Genomic DNA, 24,379 nt, shown 5'->3' on the forward strand with positions numbered 1-24,379 from the left:
ATTCTGCTTTTTCCAGTGTCTTAAAAATATAAAAAGCTTGAGGCTGTAAGTTTGGACTAGTGGTAGAGTGCTTGCTTGCCTAGCATGCATGAAGACCCATGTTCGATTCCTTAGTACCACATACATATAAAAAAGCTGGAAGTGGTGCTGTGGCTCAAGTGGTAGAGCTCTAGCCTTGAGAAAAGTCCAAGGACAGTGCTCAGGCCCTGAGCTCAATGCCCACAATAGGCAAAAAAAAAAAAAACCAAACACAAAAAAAACCATAAAAAGCTAATGAAATATTTCCAGTTAACGTATGCTACAAAACAGCAGTCCACTTCACTACAGCCAGAGGACAGAGAGCTGTGTTGCCCCAGTCAAGGCTTAGACACCAGAACTTTCTACATGACCAAGAAGCAAGGGTCTGTCCATAGTCCACCTACTTCCTTCATTCCCAAAACCCCTCCAAAGCAGTGAGTGGATATATCATTTCCTCCCAACACAACCAAAAGGGGGCTGCCATGCACATCTATGCCTGCATTCCCCTGCCGCCAGCTCCCGTTATCTTCCCCCAGTACTACAGCAGAGTGATATCATGAGCTAGTGCCAACAGAGAGACTTCCTCTCATTGAAAAAAAGTAATTGTTTACAGTGCAAGTCCTCTTTTTTTTTTTCCTTTTCTTTTTTTTTTTTTTTTTCTTTTGTGGATCCTGGGGCTTGAACTCTGCCTGGGCACTGTTCCTGAGCTCTTCAGCTCAAAGCTACTGCCCTACCCTTGAGCAAAGCCCCACATCCCATTTTCTAGAGGTTAATTGGAGATAAGAGTCTCAGGTCCTTTTGTGCCTGGGCTGGCTTTGAACTTAGATCCTCAGATCTCAGCCTCCTGAGTAGCTAGGATGATAGGCATGAGCCACTGCATACGGCCAGGTCCTCTTTTTCTGTGCTGACAGAATTTCACATCTCTAACATTTACAGTATTATCTAAAAATGTTTTTAAAAAATTCCATGTCAGTATATTTCAGGATGTATTTACTAGCTGTATGTTCAATATCAACCAAGTGACATTACAATAGAAAGCCCAAGTACCATTGATGATTATGATATTCCATGGCAATTTAATTTGAACTGATGAATTCATGTTGGAATTAAATTATCACCTAATTGCATTCCCCATACATTAGTATATAACTAATCTATATGAAAATATTTCAATAATTCAGCAATGGTACTGTTATACTGGCTATGTGTTAGGACAGTGATACTAATAACTATCCCTCTGTTGTTGAGGACAACCCAGCCGAAAATACTAACTTTTTTTTCTTTTTTGGCCAGTCCTGGGGCTTGTGCTCAGGGCCTGAGCACTGTCCTTGAGCTTTCTCAAGGCTAGCATTCTGCCACTTGAGCCACAGCACCACTTCCGGATATATATATATATATGTATATCTGGTTCCGAGGAATTGAACCCAGAGTGCTAAGCAAGCACTCTACCACTAGGCCAAACTCCCTACCCCATTTTTAAAAAATTTTAAAGGCAACTCTAACATATTGTTTTGCTAAAACTAACTTGGCCAGGGTTTGATTCCTTGGTATCAGAAAAAGCCAGAAATGGTGCTGTGGCTCAAGTGGTGGAACACTAACCTTGAGAAAGCCCAAGGACAATGCCCAGTTACTGAGTTCAAGCCCCAGAACTGGAAGAAAAAAGAAAAAAACAAAAATTATATATATATGTATATATATATATATATATCCTTTCTTTATTTTTTTGTAAGCCATGGGGCTTGAACTCTGGGCCTAGGCACTGTCCCTGAGCTCTTCAGCTTGAGGCTAGCATTCTACCACTTGAGCCTCAGCGCCACTTCCAGTTTTCTGATGGTAAATTGAAGATGAGTCCCACAGATTTTAGTGCCCTGGCTTTGAACCTTGATCCTCACATCTCAACCTCTAAGTTGCTAGGATTTACAGGTGTGATCCACCAATTCCCAGCTTCATTCTGCTTTTAAGTAAGGTTTCTTTAGTACATGAATAACTGACATATAGTTTCTCCAGTAAAGAGTTTAGTCATTAGAAGCAGATATTTCTACCATCATTCGCTGCTGTTTGTTATCACTGCAAGGTCACATTCAGTATCTCATGCTGGTTTGACCTTCATGTTTAATTGTTTAAATTCTAAATGCCACATTATCTAATTATAATATTTATATGCCTAGTGTATATGTATATATTTTTATATATTGCCTTACAATGACTTCAATTATACTGTTTGATACATCTTAGATTTAACCTTCTTGCCAAAGCAATCTAACAAATTCTTCAATTTTCCTTTGTCACAAATAGTTTTGAGGGTCCAGGCTCTTCCTCTAGAAAAATTTCTATATGTACACAAGAAATTTTACAGATAAACTCATACTGAAACTTAGAACCACAGGCAAGTTATTTCTCAAATGTTGTTTCCTCATCTTTGAAATCCAGACAGTAATAGCTACTACCTCCAAGAGAAAAATGATTTCAACCTGTAAAAATGGTGGGGGGGTTTTTCTGTAAGTAATAGTTATAGTATTATCAAGGACTCTATTACCTAAAACACAAGGACTTTAGCTTCTTGTTTTTATTTCCCTATGCACCAGATCCTCAGCTATAAATTTCTAATAGTGAAATTTTTATTGTGTATGATTTATGTTATGGTATTGGCCTTCAGAATTTCTCCTTCATGTCAGTAAAAGTGAGAATAGTTCCATTATCAGGAGGTTGACTTACAGTTTATCATCCAGCCAATGCTCTTTTGAGAGTGAAAGAGGTGCTATTAAAATTTGTCAGGACAGCTTACCTACCTACATAAACCAGGGCATATCTTCCTCCTTGCTATAGGAAAAACACAAAAGGTGAGCTAGAAAAAGATCAAGGAAAATCACCTAATGTTTCTGCCTTCAACTTATTTATCCAGAAATATAATTCTGCTCAACTAGTGAAGTTTTAAGAATTGTAGTAGAGTTGTTTCTATTTTTTTAAGCTTAACAAAAGTTTGATTGCCATATAAAACTGAGGGTCAATAGCTTTAATAATGAAAGTAACTAGATTTTCTGTTTAATGATAGATACGTGGTATTTATTTAGTCAACCCCACTGGTTTAAAAAATATATAGGTATATATGCCCCAGTTTTTTCTTTGTGTTCTCTCCTGCTATTTTTTTTCAGTATTTATTGATACATATGTGTGTGTATATATATATATATATATATATATTGCCTAACATAACATTCATTCATTGTAGTCAGGCACCAGTGACTCGCTCAGTATCCATAGCTACTCAGGAGGCTGAGACCTGGCAGACTGAGGTTCACAGCCAACTCAGGCAGCAAAGTCCATGAGACTCTTTCTCCACTAATTGGCAAAAAGTCCAATTAAGGACATGGCCAAAGTGGTAGAACACCAGCTTTGAACAAGCAAGCAAGCCAAAAAAGCAGATAAAGCCTTGAGTTCTCCAGTACACACACACACACACACACACACACACACACACACACACACACACACACACACACACACACACACACACACTGTCACCTACTGCTGTATAACCATCATAACAATACAGTTTACCATTTCCTTTGCTCTTTTTGTTCCCAGTCCATGCTCCCAACCTCAATACTGGAGGGTTTTTAGCCTCCTTAATGAAACTATTTCTCTTCTGCCTCTAGCTTCACAATCATGCTTGCAAGGTTTAACCACATTGCAGCATGACTTACAGTTATTTCTTTTTATTGCTTGGTAATATGCCAATATATATAAATGTCATATTTTGTTTGTTCATATACCAAATGAGAGACATTTGGATTGTTTTCTATTTGAGTCATTAAAAATAACACTACTGCCAATATTTGTTCATAGTTATGTGAGAACATTGTAATTCCGCTTTGATAGATTCAGGACTGAAATAGGTCAAACAGTAAGTAGATACTTAACGTGTGTGTGTGTGTGTGTGTGTGTGTGCGCACATGCCATTCTGGTGCTTTTACTCAGGGCCTCACACTTCTCTCTTGGCGTTTTTGCTCAAGGCTGATGCTCCACCACTTGAGCCACAGCTCTGTTTCCAGCTTTTTGGTAGTTAATTGGAGATAAGACTCTCATGGACTTGCCTGTCCAGGCTGCCTTTGAACTACAGTCCTTAGATCTCAGCATCCTGAGTAGCTAGGATTATAGGCATGAGTCAATGGTGCTAGGCCTGATTTTTTGTTGTTGGTGGTGGTGGTCATGGAGCTTGAACTTTGGGCCTGGAACTGTACCTGAGCTCTTCAGGTCAAGGCTACCACCCTACACCTGGAGCCACAGCCCCACTTCCCATTTTCTAGTGGTTTGAGATAATTGGAGTCTCATTGTCTTTAGTACCCAGGCTGGCTTTGAACTGCGATCTTCAGATTTCAACCTCTTAAGTAGCTAGGATTACAGGCTTGAGCCACTGAGGCTGGCTGATGATTTTTTTTTTTTCAGGAAAAAAAAAAAAATAAAGATCAGGCCGGGAGTTTGGCCTAGTGGTAGAGTGCTTGCCTAACTTGCACAAAGACCCGGGTTCAATTCCTTGGTACCACATACTTAGAAAAAGCCAGAAGTGGTGCTGAGGCTCAAGTGGTAGAGCTCTAGCCTTGAGAAAAATCCAAGGACAGTCCTCAGGCCCTGAGCTTAAGCCCAAGACTGGCAAAAAATAAAAATAAAAAATAAAGCGAATAAAGATCTGGGGCTGAGAATGTGGCCTAATGATAGAGTGCTCACCTAGCATGCACGAAGCCCCGTATTCAATTCCTCAGTACTACATACACAGAAAAAGCCAGACCATGGATTGGTGCTGTGGCTCAAGTGGTAGAATTCTTCTAACCTTGAGAAAAGGCCAAAGACAGTGGTCAAGCCCTGAGTTCAAGTCCCAGGACTGGCAAAAATAAAAGTTAAAAAAAAAATTAAAGATCTAAGTGCTGGTGGTACCTTCCTATCCAAGAAGCTGATCCGTACTATTCAGGATCAAGGTTTGAAGCCAGCCCAAATAGATTAATTGGAGAGATGCTTATTTCCACTTAACCAGGGAAAAGCCAGAAATAGAGGTGTGGCTTAAGTGTCTACCATCAATCAAGAGCAAAAAAGGCCAAAAGAGAATATGGTCCTGTAAGGATGTACAAGATATGTGGTAACAGACTTAATCAGCATCCCACAACTCACAACCAGATAATATTGGCTTTTTTGTGTGGGAAGAACCTAAGGGTTCTCTGAGACTTCCAGAACTAGATTTTTTTTTTTTGCTTAGATGTAGTATCACAGGCAAAAAGATTACAGATCCAAGTTTTAATGTTGAGGTTTCCTGAGTAGAGGTAATCTTCAAGAGCTCTACGGGTAATGTCTGCAGAGAAAACTGGCAGAATTTTTCATTTATGACTATCCTACAGATTCTTCCTCTGGCAGTGGAAAATTCATATAGTTACCCATTTCTAATTTCCTAACTTGGAGAGATAGCTTAGATGAAAGGCGTTATGATCTTTCTACCAAACCCATAATCATGACTGTGAAGTCTTGAATTAGATATTACACTACTTCATAAATCTTCAAATATCCCCAACTAAATCAAGCAATGAGTGAACTACCCTGCACTGACTTCTCATAAGGGAAGGAGCACTAGCTTGAGAACAAACGCTCAGAAACAGCACTCCGGCCCCCAGTTCAAGCACCAAAAAATGCAAGAAATGTCCATTGCTTTGGTTTAGTTTTTATAAGCATTTAAATTAAGATAATATGAACAAAATCAATTTTCAATACAGTATAATAAATTATGTATAAGTTATACATAAAAACTACTTGCATTTTTTAGGAAATAAGGCTAAGGGAGGAGTCTCCATAGTTTGTTCAAAAAATACTAGGATACACTAAATTAATGTGTTTAACCTGTACCTTTTAAGAAAGATTCGATTTTCAGGGCAGTTTCGGGTCTTGAAACTGAGAAAGATGCAGAAATGCTTCATTTACTGGTGCCCATCCCTGTGCTTCCCCTCATCACCTCCTTCACGTCAGAGCATACATGTCACAATTCTTCCAGAGTCCATCATTTTTATTAGGGTTCAGTTTTGGTGTTTTACTCATGTGAAATCATACACATTCACCATTATAATGACATTCAGAGGAGCTTAGCTTCTTTAAATATCCTTGGTGCACCTGTTCACCTTTCTCTCTCCCAACCCCTGGAAACCACTGATCTTTCTTTACTGTCTCATGGTTTTGTCTTTTCTAGCATGTCATATAGGTGGAATGTACAGGTAGACTTCCAGACTGACTTCCTTCATTTGGTCATACACACTGAAATTTTCTTCATGCAGCCATGGTGCCCATGCCTGTACTCCCAGCTACATGGGAGGCTGAGATGGGAAGATCACTTGAACCCATGAATTTAAGACTAGCCTGAGTGGCGTAACAAAACTCTATCTCCCCATCTCAAAAAAACAAAAACAAACAAGCAAAAAATTTCTTCATGTCTTTTCATGGCTATGCAACTTACTTTCTTTTAGCACTGAATAAGTAGCCCAGTATCTGGAGGTACCACTGTTTATTCATCCCTTCATCTACTGGATGAGATCTTTGTTGCCTCCAAGTTTGGGGCAGTTATGAGTAAAGCTACTATAAACACCCTTGTGTAGGTCTTTGTGTGGCTATAAATCTTCATTTCCTTTGAGTAAATACCAAGGTTCATGATTAAAAGAATATATTTAGTTTACTAAACTGTCTGTGGCCATACTGTTTTGCATTCTAACCAGCAATGAATTAAAGCTCCTTGTGCTCTGTAGCCTGGCCAGCATTTCTTTTTAATTTACACTCTATTCATCAGTGGAATACATCATTTTTGTTCTCTTGACACAAAGGAGTGACTGAAAATTTTATCATACATATGCTGTTTCAATTCTAGAAAAAGCAAAAGAAACCTCTACACCACGTTTGTTTATTAGTCACACTGAATCTTCTCAGCAACTGTGAGAAATATTAGCATATCTACATTATAGGTGAGGAAGCTGAGCATCAGTTGAATTCAACAGAGTGAATTTCAGGCCTCTCCTTCTGATAAAAATAAATATTTGGGGTGGGATGTAGCTCAGTGGCAAAGCGCTTGCCTAGCAAGTGCAACGTCCTGAGTTCGATCCCCAGTGCCAAAAAAGAAAAGACAAAAAAAAAAAATACAGCTAAAATAAATAAATATATCTATATTGGTAATTCTAAGATTATAATGCCCATAATTTTTCTGATTTCTATTCTGCCTACTCTAATATTATATCTGGCTGCCACAAAACTAAAATAGACAAAGAATAAAATCTAATTAAAATTCTTTTATAATAGCATTATTAAAGACATTATTTTGGGCTAGTAAAATAATTCAGGTGGTAGATTACCAGACTAACAACCTCAAGACCCTGAGTTTAAGGTTCAGTACTGCAACTCTCCCCTCCAAAATCCAAAACATTATTTAAAAAGAAATTAAATGACTATATTAAAACAAAATGTCATTTTTATACACATTTATACAACTTGAACCACAGATCCGCTTCCAGCTTTTTGCTGGTTAATTGATCCTAGATCTTGGCCTTCTGAGTACCCAGATTTCTTTTATTGTGTTTCTCTTTGAACTCTTAGGCTCAAGTGATTCTCCTGCTTCACCTGAGTATCAGGAATGATGGATACATACCACCATGCCTAGCTTTTTTTTTTTTTTTTCTGGTCCTGGGGCTTGAACTCAGCCTCGGTACTGTCCCTGTGATCCTTTTACTCAAGGCTACCATTCTACCACTTGAGGCACAGCACTACTTCCAGCTTTTTTCTCTGCTTAACTGGAGATATGAGTCTCGTGGAGTTTCCTTCCTGAGCTGGCTTCAAACCATGATCCTCAGAGTTCAGCCTTCTGGTAGTTAGAATTACCAGTGTGAGCTACTAGGAGCCGGCTTTGATAACTGTTTTTCTACTCCTTGTTCCTCAAAGGCACTTTTTTAATGATCCCTTTTTAGTCATAAGTGTCTATGGTCGTTTACTACTACCCTTATCTCTACAGTTCCTTGGTTCCTATTTTCTACTTAAATTTGTTGTCATGCTCTGGCACTGTGTGGTCACAGAAGATGCTCTGTAATTTCTGACTTCTTTGAAATTCACTAGTCATGATCATACTTAGATTAATTCTTACTTTATTGATATGGAAATCAAAGCAGAAGAAATAAAAGTTCAGTCAAAAAGCCACTTGATAGAGTTTGCACTTTAAGAGAGTATTTATCTTTGGAGAAGAACAGCTAAAAAGAGTCATTGTAAATGGCGGTGTGATTGTTCTCTTCCACAGCTTCTTGTTTTATGTATTGCTAAACTTGAGGAACTTTGGTAATGGTTCTTCTTTTGTTAAAAACCAAGAAGTCTAATGTTTACATTACAATCTAGGGTGTGTGGAAACGTGTGCATTGATTTCAAAAGCATCATTACAGTATTTGTTAGCCCTGAATGTAATATTCCATGCAGAGTTGCACAAAGCTTCCCTTTGAAAGGCTTCATGTCTTTTTTTTTTTTTGGCCAGTCCTGGGGCTTGAACTCAGGGCCTGAATACTATCCTTGGGATTTCTCAAGGCTAAAGCTCTACCACTTGAGCCACAGCACCATATCGGGCTTTTTCTCCGTATGTGGTACCCAAGAATCAAACCTAGTTCTTCATGCATGCTAGGCAAGCACTCTACCACTAGGCCAAACTCCTGGCTCCAGGCTTCATGTCTCTTTGCTGCCTCCCCCTCTCTTTTTTTAAAGTTTTATTGTCAGGATAATATATAGAGGGGTTATAGTTGCATTTGTCAGGTAGTAGTTACATTACTTCTCCCACATTGATATCCCTTCTCATGTTTTTGTCAGGCTTCATGTCTCTTAAGAGGAGAAGTTCAACTGAGTACAAAGATCTACATTTGCTCTGTTGACTTTGTCTCAGTTATTATAAAACAGTAACCTGTGGGCATTTATGATGTTTGAATGAAATCATTAGTAAAATATAATTAGGTGTTTAATGCTTGTTATTTTTTATCTCTTATTTAAACTCAGCTCTCTTTAAGATCTGTGATTAGTTTGTTTATTTTCACATAAGATTATAATTGGGCTGGGTGTGGTGGCTCATGCCTGTAATCCTAGCTACTCAGGAGACTGAGATCTGAGAATCAAGGTTCAAAGCCAGGCTGGGCACTAAAAATATGAGACTCTTATCTCCAATTAACCATTAAAAAAAAAAAAACAGGAAGTGGGACTGTGGCTCAAGGGGTAGGGCAGTAGCCTTGAGCTGAAGAGCTCAGGGACCATGTCCAGGCCCAGAGTTCAAACCCCATGATTGGGGGCTGGGAGCATGGCCTAACATACACAAAGCTCTGGGTTCAATTCCTTGGTACCACATACATGGAAAAAGCCAGAAGTGGGTGCTGTGGCTCCAGTGGTAGATCACTAGCTCTAGTTCAAAGATAGTGCCCAGGCCCTGAGTTCAGGCCGCAGTACTAGCAAAAAAAAAAAATATATATATATATATATATATATATAATATAATTAGGGTAAAAATGCTAGATGAATAGATTAATCACCTATTTTTATGGTCTCCTCAACATTTCTGTCCAGAGAGAAAAACAGAAACTCACATAAAGAAGCTCTGAATTGCTAAGGATTCTTTCAGGAAAGTGATAAATTTTTAATTGTTTTTAAATGTTATAAATTTTAGATAATGCATGCCATATGTTACAGTCATATTATGATTTTTGACCTGTTCTTCCTCAGAAATCAGCAGTAGCTCACACTTACAGTGCTAGCTACTCAGGAGGCTAACATCTGGAGGATCACAATTTGAGGCCAATCTGATCAGTAAAGCCCATGAGGCTCTGTCGCCATAATAACTACTAAAAAGCAAGGTTGGAAATATGGTTCAAGTGATGGAGCACCAGCTGAGCAAACAGTCGTGCAAGTGTGAGACCCTGAGTACCCTAGTTTCAGAGAAAGAGAGAAAGAACATCAGAAGAGAAACAGAGACAGAATGACAGCAAGCCAATAACCAAGCATAGACTAGCCATAGACTAGTAATTGCATCTACTTGGGAGGCTGAGAATGGAAGGTTAGTAATTCAAGGTCTCCTGTGCAGGAAAGTTTTCAAGACTCCCTTCTCAGCAAACTCATAGCTGGGCACAGTGGTATGAACCTGTCATCTTAAGATACATGAGTGGGCAAGATAGGAAAGATAACGGTTCTAGGCCAGCCCAGGCAGAAAAATTATCAAACATCTATTTCCACATAGTCAAGTTGGATGAGGTAGCACACACCTCATACCCTATGGAAGGGCAGGAAGTAAGACCCCATCCTAAAAGCAACTTGTGGAAAACAGCTGAAGGCATGGCTCTGGGGTAGTGCCATCCTAGCAATCACAAGACTCTGTAGTAACAAAAAACAAACAAACAAAACAGAGAGAGAAAGATAAGGGAAGGAAGGGGGAAGGAGAACAATGGAAAATAGAAATACCATAAGTATGAACTATGGATACCTTTGCAAAGAACAAGGCAATAGAAGTTTCAACTTTGATTCTTTTAGTTTTTAGGTAAAAATTTGAGTCATGTATCCACGAAGCACCAACTGTTCTGGGATTTTCTGCTTTGCCATAAACAAACATAGAGCACAGACAAAACACTTTTTAGACATTGGACTGTAGCAGCATAATCCTGTGTGATGCCAGAGAAAAGGGAAACAGCCCCTCTGTTGCTTTAACCTGTAGCTGAGTCAGCTTACATAGCTCAAAGAAAAAAATACTACTACTAAGGAATAGAGATCAATGTTTGTGAATAATAAGGTAGCTAGACACTGTGGGACAAGGGCCCAGAGAGGAGGGTGCCATGAAGAGAGTTGCAGAAATCTTGGTAAGCATTCCCTGATGTTTTCTCTAGTTATAAAACATGTGACGACTAGAAAAACATGCTAAATTAGTTCCTCAGAATTATAAAGTGAATAAATCTAGATGTTGATGCAGGGATAGATATCACCTTCCTTCCAGCCGGTAAAGAGACATCACTGATGAACTGGGCATTCGATAGAGATGCTTTGAAGAACTAACTGTACCTCAGAAGTGGTGCCAAGCAGCCAGGCGTGGTGGCTCATGCCTGTAATCCTAGCTACTCAGGAGGCTAAGATCTGAGGATCAAGGTTCAAAGCCAGCCCAGGCACAAAAGGACCTGAGACTCTTATCTCCAATTAACCTCTAGAAAATGGGAAGTGGGGCTTGGCTCAAGGGTAGGGTGGTAGCCTTGAGCTGAAAAGCTTAGAGACAGCGTCGAGGCCGAGTTCAAGTCCCATGACCCACAAAAAAAAAAAAAAAAAGGTGGAGCCAAGCTTGTCCTAGAATAAATGGTTCTCTATCTCTATCTTGAGATAATTTTAAAGACTTGAAAGGATCGAAAAAATTGCAAGTAATTTATACAACAAAATATAGCATTCAGCAACACAAATCAAAGTGTGTAACCAAGAATCAAAAGCAACTAAGCACATAAAGAGGCAGGAAAAACCCTAAGATCTGCTCGCCTAGAAATGACAGAGGGGATGAAACAAACTACTGAGAATGTTTAAATAACTCTTATAACTAGAATTTTTATAGTCTGCCAAGAAAGCACACATGATGTGAAGAGAATAGAAGTTATAAAAATAAATAAATAAAGGAACGGGAGTTTGGCTCAAGTCCCAGGACTAGCAATAAATAAATGTATGTATGTATGTATGTATGTATGTATGTATGTATGTATGTGGAACTTACAGAGCTGTACTTTTTTATTGGGAGTGAGGATACAGTACTAGTGCTATTCTAGGTTCTCACACTTAGCTAACAGACACTCTACTTCTCAAACCACACCCCTAGTCCTTTTTCCTTTAGTTATTTTCAGTCAGAATCTTCCACTGTTTTTTCCCCAGAGCTGGCCTAAGACCCTATGCCCCTGTGCCCCCTCAGCACCCACTCCCACATGTAGCTAAGATAGCAGACACATTGTGCCATGTCTACATTGTTGATTAAGAAAAAGTCTTATAAGGTGTCAAACTGCAATCCTCCTGAATACTTGAGATTAGAAGTATAATCCCCCAAAACTATTGTTTTTGTTTTGTTTTATTTTGGTGGTGGTAGTACTGGAGTTTGAATTCAGAACTGATTTATTATTATTATTATTATAAAGTTGATGTACAGAAGGGTTACAGTTATTAGATAATGAATGCATTTCTTTTTGGACAATGTTACCCCTTCCCTCACTCTCTCCTAGTTTTTCCGACCCACAAGTTACAGAGTTCCTTTTCAACCAGGTACCACATGTCCGTTTATTCACCTTTGCCCCTGCATGTCTACGACTCCCCTTGTACTCCCAAAGACAATTAAACAAACATACAGAACTAAAGGAAAAGAATGCAAAAACAAAAAAAGTCTTGTTTTCATTTCCTGGAGTTCATTTCAACAGATGTTATTCTGTATAATCATAAGTTCATAGGCATTGTACCTTTCAGGTCCTCTCCTAAGAGTATATTCCTCAATGCCTACAGATCCGTATAATTTATTATGTCCCTCTATTTTAAAAATTACTGCAAAAGAGGTTCTGGTAGCATTGATTTTGCTGACTTAAAAAGGGCTCTATGAATCAAATCGGCTGAGTAAGGATATAAGGAATTCTGTACTGGATTGTGTAGAAAAGCTCTTCATATAGGTAGCTTACAGAATTCCCTTCATAGCTTTTTGTTATAAAATCCAAAATAGTTGATCTTTGTCTTTTATCTAGCTAAACTCTAGAAGGTGTTCAAAGGGACACAAAAGCATTGGTTTAAGTTGTATCATGACATTGGTAATGTGTAAACATATAATGATTAGCAGTCTTAATATAAATACTTCATGATTAATATGAGTTGATTGTCCTTGAGTACTAGTCTCAGCTATGTATATATTTTAAGAAGCTGTCTCTCCCTAGGGATTCTCTAAAGCTTGATCCCAAAAGCCACATCCTACAGATCTTTGGCATCTGTCCCAGCCATCTTTGGCTGCATGATACAATCTTGCCAAATGAGCCTGGGTTTATATTACCAATTCCAAGAAACATTTAAGCCACACTAATAATAATGATAGGTCCCCATGTAGGAATAGCAGTATAAATATATCTTTAACATCATAAAATCTAACGGTCATATTTCTGGTCTTTTTCATGTAGATGTGACAGTGGTTTATCAAAATGGGCTACCGGTAATATCTGTGCGGCTACCATCTCGGCGTGAACGCTGCCAGTTCACTCTCAAACCTATCTCTGACTCTGTTGGTGTATTTTTACGACAACTGCAGGAAGAGGATCGGGGAATTGACAGAGTGGCAATCTATTCTCCAGGTATAGTCAGTCACCTTTTTTTAATTCTCACTTTTCATTTTCCCCCAGATCATTGCTAGACATATGAAAAGCTATCATCCTGTTAAGTTAGAACACCTTTTTTTTTTTGGAGGGGGGTGCTGTCTAAGAGAGTAGAACAAGAACAAGTGTGATTCTCCACCCCCATCCTCCTGTGAGGTTCAGGATAAAACTGCCTGGTTTTAGCAAATGTCTACGCACAGAGAGTCATGTTCCCCAGCAACTCACAGATCATGCCAGGTTAAACAGGTAATCACATTTTGTTACTGAGACCTTTCATTAATTACCTGAGTGTGGAATAGACTTTTCCAATAGTTGAGCCCTTGTCTCCAAACACAAAATACTAGGACTCCTCTTTAGATCTTATGTTTATCACATAAATGTATACCAAAATAGAATATTTCATTTGAAAAACATATAAAATACAGCACAAAAAAAATCCTATTTGGTAGAACATCTGTTTTTAAGTGCCTTAATTTTTTTCACTTGTGCTTGGAAAATTTTCAAGCTATCCTAGTGAAAGACTGGTACAACAAACACTCATTTACCTTTCACCTAGATTGACCCATTATTAACAGTTGCCACATTCCTGTATGTTTTTGTTTCTAAGCTTTAAGTACCCCGAGCTCTCCAAGTAGTACCATTAGTAGACCAGCTTGGTATCCTTTGCTCATCCTAGCATCTGACCATGCTGAATTAATAATCAGCAACTATGCTGGAAAGCTCTGTGCATTAGAAAACACCAGGGTTCCATCATAACTGAATGTGAGAAGTCCACATAGCTCTACATGTCTCAGCTAATGCCTGTAGATCTATAGACAAGGCTAGAGTAATTATTTCACTTGCTCATGCAGTTTAGGAAAAGCATCTGGTTAAATCTTTGGCCTAAACACAAAGGAATCAGGTGTAGACATTGTTTAGCACAGAATGGACGACAAGAGAGAAAGCAGAACATAAAAAAGAAGAGGTAATTTTTGAAATATGTGACAGTTAACTTTTCCTGCCCATTCATGAGTATAGACTGTGACCAAGTTTCATTTAAAATGTTCACAGATGGAGTTCGAGTCGCTGCCTCAACGGGGATAGATCTCCTCCTCCTCGATGACTTTAAGCTGGTCATTAACGACGTCACATACCATGTACGGCCCCCCAAAAGAGGTAAAAAAAAAAATAGCCTTGATAAGATCATAGAACTTGAGGAGGCTTCAGGAAAGAGCTGTTTTTGTCCCTGGGTAACAGTTTTTGAAAAACACCAAAAGCTTTGTATATAGTTAGACTCTGAGTATCCAGTATAGGGCTGATAGTATCCATACCACTTAGATTCTACCTGGATATCTACCAGGATACTGTAGTGCTTGTTTATCCAGTACTGTCTCTTGAAACTATGAATGTCCTGCCTAACTCAAGTTTCTTCCCTCCCTGTAGTCTTTTCTTTTTTAACATTAAAATAACATCAGGAAAACTTTTTTAAAATAAATTATAGGCAGGGCCGGGAGTTTGGCCTAGTGGTAGAGTGCTTGCCTAGCATGCACAAAGACCAGGGTTCAATTCCTCGGTACCGCATACACAGAAAAAAAAGCTGGAAGTGGTGCTGAGGCTCAAGTGGTAGAGCTCAAGCCTTGAGAAAGTCCAAGGACAGTGCTCAGGCCTTGAGCTCAAGCCCAGGACCAGCAAAAAATAAATAAATAAAAATAAAAAATAAATTATAGGCTTTTCTATTCTCTTGTATCAGGTAGTTTCCTTTTGGGGGGCAGCAGGGTAATGACATAAATTCAGCATCCTGGAAGTTATTATATAGATATTATTTGGCCTGCAGTGGTGTTCATAAACAAATATAAATAGAAAATATTGTGACTAGGAAATTTATTAAATTCACCTAACCTACTGAAGAGCACAGCTTAGTCTGGTCAACTTTAAATGTGCCCAGAATATAGGTACATTATATTATTAGACAAAATTACCTTAACAAAGCCTCATATACACACGTACACACACATCATGCATTAGCATGATGGAATGCATAAACACAAAATACAGTGCCTCAGAACTTCTGGCAGTACTGTGTGCTGCAGAATATTGGTTATTTATCTTTATGACTGCAGGGCTGGCTGGAAGCTGCAGCCCACTGCTGCTGCAGCTCACTGCTGCTGCCAGCGGTGCAAGAGGAACAGATCACATTCTTTTTTTTTTTTTTTTTGGCCAGTCTTGGGGCTTGAACTCAAGGCCTGAGCACTATCCTTGGATACTTTTTGCTCAAGCCTACTGCTCTATCACTTGAGCCACAGCACCACTTCCAGCTTTTTCTGTGCATGTGATACCAAGGACTCGAACCCAGGGCTTCATGCATGTTAGGTGAGCACTCTACCACCAGGCTACACTTCTGGCCCCTCTTATTGTTTTCTTGCCACTGTAAAATCACAATCTGAAGCTGGGGACCAGTACAGTAATCCTTAGGAACTTCTGATGCTTTCATGTAAAAACAAAAAACAGTGCTCACCTCAGGTGCAAATTTTATGAGATTGCCAAAAAATTCAGTAACTAAAATGAATAATATTTAATGTACTGTTGATTAAAAAAACAAGATTAAGGCAAAAATCTGTGATAAAAAAATACTAAAAATTTTAAGTAGACAGTCTTGCTGATTTTTCTTTTCATCCCAGGTCCAATTTGGCTCTGCCTAGTATTGATGCTTAATAGCCCTCTGAAAGAGCTTGAGTGTGCCTCAATGAATTAGTTTTCTCTTTGCCTTTGTTTATTGTGACTTCTTGCTGTTGTACATGACCCTCTGCCATTATTAATCCTTCCAGCAGCCTCCTAGGAAATTGCTTCAGTCCTGCTTTTGGGACTTAGATTTAACTGAGTGCTGTTGGCTCACACACTAGCTAATTAGGAGGCTGAGATTTGAGGATTGTGGTTTGAAGCCAAACCCAAGCAGAAAAGTCTATGAGATTCTTATTTCCAATTAACTACCAAAAGCTCGAAGTGAAAGTGTGGCTCAAGTGGTAGAACACCTACCTTGAGTGAAAAAGCCAACTAACTGCAGGACTCTGAGTTCAAGCCCCAATTGCCAGCATAGCATATACTAAACAATTCAATTGTTCAAGGAACTTCCGTGTTGACTATTGTAATACTAGACTAATCTACCTTTTCCTCTATGAAGTCGATGGGTTCCTTGAACCCTGCATCATTGACAACAGTTGTTTTTGTTTTCTTAGTGATAGCCATTCTATCTTCTTTGACATTTAAAATGTAGTAAGGAAAAAAATTACATAAAATGCAAGATAGGTCTGCATACTATTTGCACCAGATATCTTCCTGACCCTGGTTGAGAAAGGTATCTCATATCCAAGGTACCTTGTCTATTCTGCCAAGTGCAGTAAAAGAGCAGTTTGGGTTTCTGCATTTACAAGGGATGAAGTCTCTGCCTATGAGTAAGCAGGTTCTTCTTCCCTGCCCTGTAACTCTTTGCAGCAAAGCTAAATGGGGGAAAAGAATAGAAGACAGCACAGAATGCTCTAGGCATCTGATAATGAGGAATGACACTAGAGCTTTATATGTACATGAGGCAGCTGGACCAATCTGCTTTATCTAATAAAAGGTAAAATAAGGGGCTGGGATATAGTTCAGTGGCAGAGCGCTTGCAACATTGCAACATCCTGGGTTAAAGCCCCAGTACTAAAAAAGAAAAGACAAAAAAAAAAAGAGAAAAAGAAAGAAAAGGGGGGTGTGGGGGGGGAGGGAAATGGGTACCAAGACATGTGAAAGGGTATCAATGTATGTGAATTAATGCACCTTCTAACTGGCAAATATCATGTAACCCTTTTACTAATTACAATAAAAAAAAAGAAAGAAAAGAAAAAAGCTACAGTTAAAAAAAATGTAAACTAAGCTGGGTGCCAGTGGCTCATGCCTGTTGTCCTAGCTACTCAGAAGACTGAGATCTGAGGATCGGGATTCAAAGCCAGCATTGGCAGAAAAGTCCCCATGAGACTCTGATCTCCAACAAACAACTCAAAAACCAGAAGTAGTGGTGTGGCTCAAGTGGTAGAGCACTAGCCTTGAGCACGAAGAGGCTCGGAGACGTGTCTAGGCCTTGAGTTCATGCCCCTGGACTGGCAAAAAGGAAGACAGAGAGGGAGAGAGAGAAAGAGAGAGAGAGAGAGAGAGAGAGAGAGAGAGAGAGAGAGAGAGAGAGAGAGAGAGAGAGGGAGAGAGAGAGAGAGGGAGAGAGAGAAAGAGAGAGAGAGAGAGGGGGGGGGGAGAGAGAGAGAGAGAGGGAGAGAGAGAGAGAGAGAGGGAGAGAGAGAGAGGTAAAATAAGTAGTTCATGAAGGACAACATTCCCAGGATAGCTTTAAAATTTTTGACACAAAATGTTCTGTTCACTCCTTAACCTCATTTCTCTTATGTGTTATTTTCCCTGTTTGTGGGAACTTTGAAACTAATGGAACTAAAAATACTCTCTGAATGTTGTGTCAATTGTAATTTTACACACACACACATCAGGCACTGAGAACAGAAGGGCCATTCATGCTGAGTTTCTTATAGCCACATTCCATGTTTATGTGGGATTGGCAGCTGTAGTATTATGGATCATTAAGTGTTGGCAGCCCTGTCCCTAACTCACAGGAAGACATGTACCCCAAATTGGAATAGGGGACATGTTGTAACAGTAACACTAGTTGCAGCTTCCATCACAGTCTCTTAGTAGCCATAGATGCATGTAACTGGGTTCCTCTCTAACTGCTCTGAGATGAGAGGAGTGACTATTTTCTCAATTATGTGATTTCATAATTTAACCTAAATGTATAATGGAGGGAGGAGTATAGAAAGAAGTACAAAAAGCCTTTCATCCCAGTTTGCGTTGCAATGAACATTAACCATATAGATAATATACTCTGTTATCACTAAAGGATACTTTTTTTATGCCAGTCCTGGGGCTTGAACGCAGAGCCTGAATGCTGTCCCAAAGCTTTTTTGCTCAAGGTTGGCACTCTATCACTTAAGCCACAGATCTAATTTTGGCTTTTTGGTGTTTAATTGTAGGTAAGAATTTCAGCCATGAGACAATAGCTCACACCTGTAATCCTAGTTATTCGGGAGGCTGAGATTTGAGGATCACAATTCAAAGCCATCCCAAGCAGGAAAGTGAATGAGATTCTTACCTCCAATTAACTACTAAATAGCCAGAAATGGTGCTGTGGCTCAAAGTGATAGAGCATTAGCTTCAAGCACAAAAGCTTAGAGACTGAGTTCAAACCCCAGGACTGGCACCCACAAAAATAAAAAGTCTCATGGACTGGCCAGCTTCAAACCATGATCCTCAGATTCAGCTTCTTAAATAAGCTAAGATTACAAGAGTGAGCCATCAACACCCAGCCAGTCCAACCAGTCCAGCCAGCCAGTGTGTGCTAAAGAGAACTATTTTGATTAGTACCATTAAAGCCCTGTTTCCTGCATCCAGAGGTAATTGGAGACTTGACTCTTTTAATGAAATGATTTGATAACAGATTAAATGGGCAAACCAGGTACCAACAATAAGAATCGCATTCCTTATGGATGCAGATAGTACAGATTCTTTCCAAACCATGTTTGTGGTATAAAATTTTCACCACCCGTTATGTTAGTATGTCTTAGGATACTGAGAGTTGAACTGAAGACTTTGTGCTTATCAGGTATTTGCTCTTATCGCTTGAGCACTGCCCCAATCCTTTTGCTTTTACTTTGTTTTTCAGATAGGGTCTCATACTAACTTTGCCCAAATGGCCTCAAACCCCAGTCCTCCCAGCCTCTTCCCAAGTAGCTGGGATTATAAGAGAAGCTACTGCACCTGGTTTCCCCCTGCCTCACTGTACCTTAATAATTCTGCTATTGAGGGTATCTATAAAAAACACTAGCAATGAGCCGGGAATTTGGCCTAGTGGTAGAGTGCTTGCCTAGCATGCACGAAGACCCGGGTTCGATTCCTGGGTACCACATACTTAGAAAAAAGCCAGAAGTGGTGCTGAGGCTCAAGTGGCAAACATTTAAGTGCTTTTTATTTTTTCTTCTTCCTTTAATTTCACCTCCACATATGTGGACAGGTTTTTTTTTTTTAGAGTCAGTGGTTCAAGACTATTAGATTATTGTTCTTTACCCTGATGATACGTTGGAAGTAAATTCTCTTGTGAAGAAAGTTTGGCAAAATAAAGCATAAAAATCTACCAGGGCTCTCTTGATATATCATCAGAAAGAAAACTGTTACCTAGCGAGGTCTAGAATTACAATCTATGAGATCTCCTATGATTTGTCACTTTGTATTTTTTTTCTTTCTGTTAGAAGGTATTGTGGTTGCACAGTATTTTGCCATTACAACAGATAATACATTCATAAGGTTCAGTTCCAAAAGTCTAAAAGAATTTTGCATAAAAATAATCTTCTTATCCCTGTTCCCCAGATACCTTTTTCTCTTCAGTACCAGCAAGCTGTTCATAGTTTTTTTTATGTCTCCACCAGGATAATCTGTGCATTCATAAGCAAATGTGAATACATCAGTTTTCTTTTTATGCAAATAGTTCATGCTATAAATATGGATTGTATCAGGATTTGTTTTGGAAAAACCAACCACATAAATATTACAAAATAAGAAATTGCTTGTAGGAAGAAGACCACTGTACAATTGTAGATAAAATAGAAAGGAATTCCGGGAGGATCAGAAGAGAAGTGATTTTGAAGCCACAATACCAGAGCACAAATCAGTTCACCAGGGAATCTGGTGAGAATCCATTGTTTATGCTAAGACTGTGTACTTTACTCGTACATAAATTCTTCAGTCTTATCACATAGAACTTTCTGATTCAAAACCCTGGGTTCAACCCCAGTACCAAAGAAAAAGAAACTTTCTAGGACACAAAAAATGTTCTATTTCTGCAGTGCTTATGGTATAATAGCCACTTCACTGCATATGGATATTGAGCACTGAAATAGGGGTAGTGTAACTGAAGAAGTGAAATTTTAATTATCTTTATTTTACATTTCAATGATACATGGAAGGTTGTAGAAATATTAAGTCAAAGGACATAAAATTTCAGTTAGGAAAGGAACACCCTGCTGATGTAACAGACTTTTATCACTCAGTTCCTTTACCTGTTCCTATTAACTCAGTACCTGTGCTGGAGTATATGCATTTTGTGGTAGGTTCTGGGTCTCATTTCAAACATCAGCTCTTGGATGGGAGTTTGGCCTAGTGGTAGAGTGCTTGCCTAGCATGCACGAAGATCCAGGTTCAATTCCTAGGTACCACTTGAGCTCTTCTGTTTTTACTAATTAATTGGAAATAAAAGTCTCAAGACTTTCCTGCCAGGCTGGCTTCAAACCATGATCCTCAGATCTCTGTCTTTTGTGTAGCCAGGAGTATAGGCCAGAGCCATCAGTGCTTGGCAGAGTGCTGATTTTTCATCTGGTAACTGAGGAGTTGGCAGCTCTATGCAGGTATGAACTGCAGCTCTATTACCAAGAACACCCTGCTGATGTAACAGACCTTTATCACTCAGTTCCTTTACCTGTTCCTATTAACTCAGTACCTGTCCTGGAGTGTATGCATTTTGTGGTAGGTTCTGGGTCTCATTTCAAACATCAGCTCTTGGACGGGAGTTTGGCCTAGTGGTAAAGTGCTTGCCTAACATGCACAAAGATCCAGATTCAATTCCTAGGTACCACATATATAGAAGAAAAAAAAAAGCCAGAAGTAGTGTTGAGGCTCACATGGTAGAGCTCTAGCCTTGAGAAAGTCCAAGGACAGTGCTCAGACCCAGAACTGGGGGGGGAGGGGGAGGGAGAAATCACCTCTTATCTAATCCAGTTTGCCATCCTTATGCAATTTTTTCCATTGTTTGAATTTCTGTGATAAATATACTAAAGGACACCCTTGAAGTATACTGAAATATGTTTATTCTTACTGTGGTTTATTTTTATTTAAAAGAGGACTGACCTACATCATATGAAACAAATGTCATATTTAAAACTGGTAAGATTATAAAACAAAAGCTCTATATCTGGTGCTTTTTTTCCTTTTCAGTTCGACAGCCATAATCAGTAAGTTTTTTTATTAGATTCTTAAAACATCATTTTTAGACTTCTGGAAACACACAATACTTACAGTAAGGGATATTGAATCAAAGAAGTTAATCTTTTAACCTTTTCCTGCAGAGCATGATACTGAGGCCCCGCAGCTGTTCTTTGCCTTTCCTCGGCAGGAATTTAAGGTTGCTATGCTGAGAAAGGGATGCATAGAGATTAAGATTATCACAGGGATGTTATTTTTATTCATGCCTTTGTATTTGCAAACTTAAAATTCTACATTTTTTTCCTTCTGGAATTTCTAAAGGTAAAAAACTTAAATGGCAGGACCACAGATAGATTATAGACCAACATTTTAACAAGCTTCATAATCAGATTGATACTAGTGATTTGTTTTTTACATTTTACATCTTTATTCACTCCAGAGCTTGAACTCAGAGTCTCATGTTCTCGCTCAGTTTTGGTTTTTCTACATACATTTTTTTTTTCCAGTCCTGGGCTTGAGCTCAGGGCCTGAGCACTGTCCTTGCATTTTCTCAAGGCTAGAGCTCTGCCACTTGAGCCTCAGCACCACTTCCAGCTTTTTTCTATGTATGTGGTACTAAGGAGTTGAACCCGAGTCTTCGTGCATGCTAGGCAAGCACTCTACCACTAGGCCAAACTCCCGGCCCCTCTACATACATTTTTATTATCTTTATGTAGTTATACAAAAGGGTCCCATTCACATGTCAGTTTATGAATACAATGCATCTTGATCATTATCACCCTTTTCTACGGCCATCCTAAATACACCCAAGTTTCTACCACTTTTTAACATTTGCTTTAACTTTTTATCTTGATCTAATTTTCCAGTTCTGAGGATTCAAGCTAGGGCCTCACAGTGCTAGACAAGCACTGAACTGCCAAGCTGCCTGCACCCCAACCCTGGAGATTATTTACATCATTTTTCTTAATATTTCCCTTAAACAGCTACATTTGCAGTGACTATACATCTAATAATACAACAGTAACAATTGTTTTCAAACCCTGAGTTTCCATAGTGTGAATTTACTTTCAGTTTTACTCTGAAGGAGGACCTGCCTGGTCATCTGTAGTTGGCTCATACTCCAGGATGTTTCTAAAAAGTATTACCCTTTCTTTCAGACCTTTTAAGCCATGAAAATGCAGCAACACTGAATGACGTGAAAACACTGGTCCAGCAGCTCTATACCACGCTATGCATCGAACAGCACCAGTTAAACAAGGAAAGGGAGCTTATCGAGAGACTAGAGGTCCTCAAAGAGCAGCTTGCTCCCCTGGAGAAGGTGAAAGTCCTCAAAGGTTTTTTCCTCGCCTGTTTTTTCCAGAGCACATGTGTTCTTTTATTGTTGGTGTTGGTCATGGGGCTTGAACTTGGTACCTGGGCACTGTCCCTGAGCTCTTTTTTGCTCAAGTCTAGCTCTGTACTAGGTTGAGCTTCAGCACCACTTTTCTAGCGGTGACTGTAAATAAAAGTTTCACCAAGTTTCATGCTGGGGCTGCCTTTGAACTGTGACCCTCAGATCTTAGCTTCCTGAGTAGCTAGGATTACACATGTGAGCCACCAGTGCCCAGCCACGTGTGTTCTTATAACTTTTATGTAATTGAATCATATCAATTAGCTCACTAATTTTTAAGACTGAACAAAAATGTTCTAATTAAAAGGGACTTAAAAGGAATTGTTTGGCCTAACTGGCTCATACTTGTAATCCTAGTTGCTTGGGAGGCTGAGAATGGGAGGATCATAGTTCTAGGCCAGCACAAATAAAGCAGTCTATGAGACCCCCTTCTTAACCCATAAGCTGGCCAACGATGGTGGTGCACATGTCTTTCATCCTGGCTTAATAGGAGACTGAGATTGGGAAAGGTCACAATTCCAGTCTAGCCCCAGGCAGAAAAGGCTCTGAGAAGAAGCAGCTAGTAAGTGCCTGTCATCCAATTCCAAAAAGGTCTGAAGATGTGGCTTTAGAATAGAGTACCTGCTTACTAAGCATGAAAGCCTTGCTTAAAACCCCTATGCCCCCCCCCCAAAAAAAGTAGTCTGGAGCCTTGATACTAGACTGAAAGCTCTGAATTCGAAATCTGCCTCTTTAAACCAATTTTACCACCTTAAAGAAAAATTGGAGCTGGGTACCAGTTACTCACACCTATAATCCTAGCTACTCAGGAGGCTGAAACCAAAGCCCCTCATCCCAGGCTAGAAAGTCCATGAGACTCCTATCTCCAATTAACCAGCAAAAAGCCAGAAATGAGCTGTAGCTCAAGTAATAAAGTACGAGCCCTGAACAAGAGCTAAGTGGATCGTGCCCAGGGCCTGAATTCAAGTGCCAGTACCAGCACACACACATAAAAAGATTGGAATTATTGCTGGTCAGAAAAGGTTTTCTTTAGCCGGACATGGTAGCTCACAACTCTAATCCTAGCTACTCAGGAGGCTGAGATTTGAGCATCATGGTTCAAAGCCAGCTTAGGCACTAAAGTCCATAAGACTTTTATCTCCAATTAACCACTAGAAAACCAGAAGTAGTGCTGAGGCTCAAGGGGTAAGGGCAGTAACCTTGAGCTGAAGAGCTCAGGGATCCCAGAGTTCAAGCCCCACAACTGACCAAAAAAAAAAAAAAAAACCAACACAAAAGAAAAGAAAAAGTTTTCTTTGTATTAGATAATTATTTTAGCCAGGTGAAGAGTATATATTACTTGGAATACAATAAGGCTATTAAAATTATTTTGTAATCTAGTTTGCCATAGATTCTTGATACATTATGGAAAATGAATTCTAAAACAGTATACATACTATGGTCCAATTTTAAATGCATTCTTCATACAATATATATTCATATATACACATACATAAAATATATACATACACACAAATCAGAAGGAATATATTATAAAATTCTAATGAGT

At 39.1% G+C, this 24,379-nt stretch overlaps 1 protein-coding gene across 3 annotated transcripts in view; it reads left to right on the forward strand.

Moving 5' to 3' along the window:
- Positions 1-24,379, forward strand: part of Mcu (mitochondrial calcium uniporter) — a 164,141-nt gene that overhangs the window by 131,518 nt on the left and 8,244 nt on the right. For all 3 annotated transcript variants that reach the window (XM_090346516.1, XM_090346517.1, XM_090346518.1), the window contains 3 exons: positions 13,209-13,379; positions 14,451-14,555; positions 22,598-22,758. In XM_090346516.1, the coding sequence (XP_090202642.1) occupies positions 13,209-13,379; positions 14,451-14,555; positions 22,598-22,758 (437 nt within the window). The remainder of the gene's footprint in view (positions 1-13,208; positions 13,380-14,450; positions 14,556-22,597; positions 22,759-24,379) is intronic.

This window comes from Megascapheus bottae, chromosome 15 (assembly GCF_031878675.1).
Source record: "Megascapheus bottae isolate mThoBot1 chromosome 15, mThoBot2.hap1, whole genome shotgun sequence".
Taxonomy (NCBI): Eukaryota; Metazoa; Chordata; class Mammalia; order Rodentia; family Geomyidae; genus Megascapheus; species Megascapheus bottae.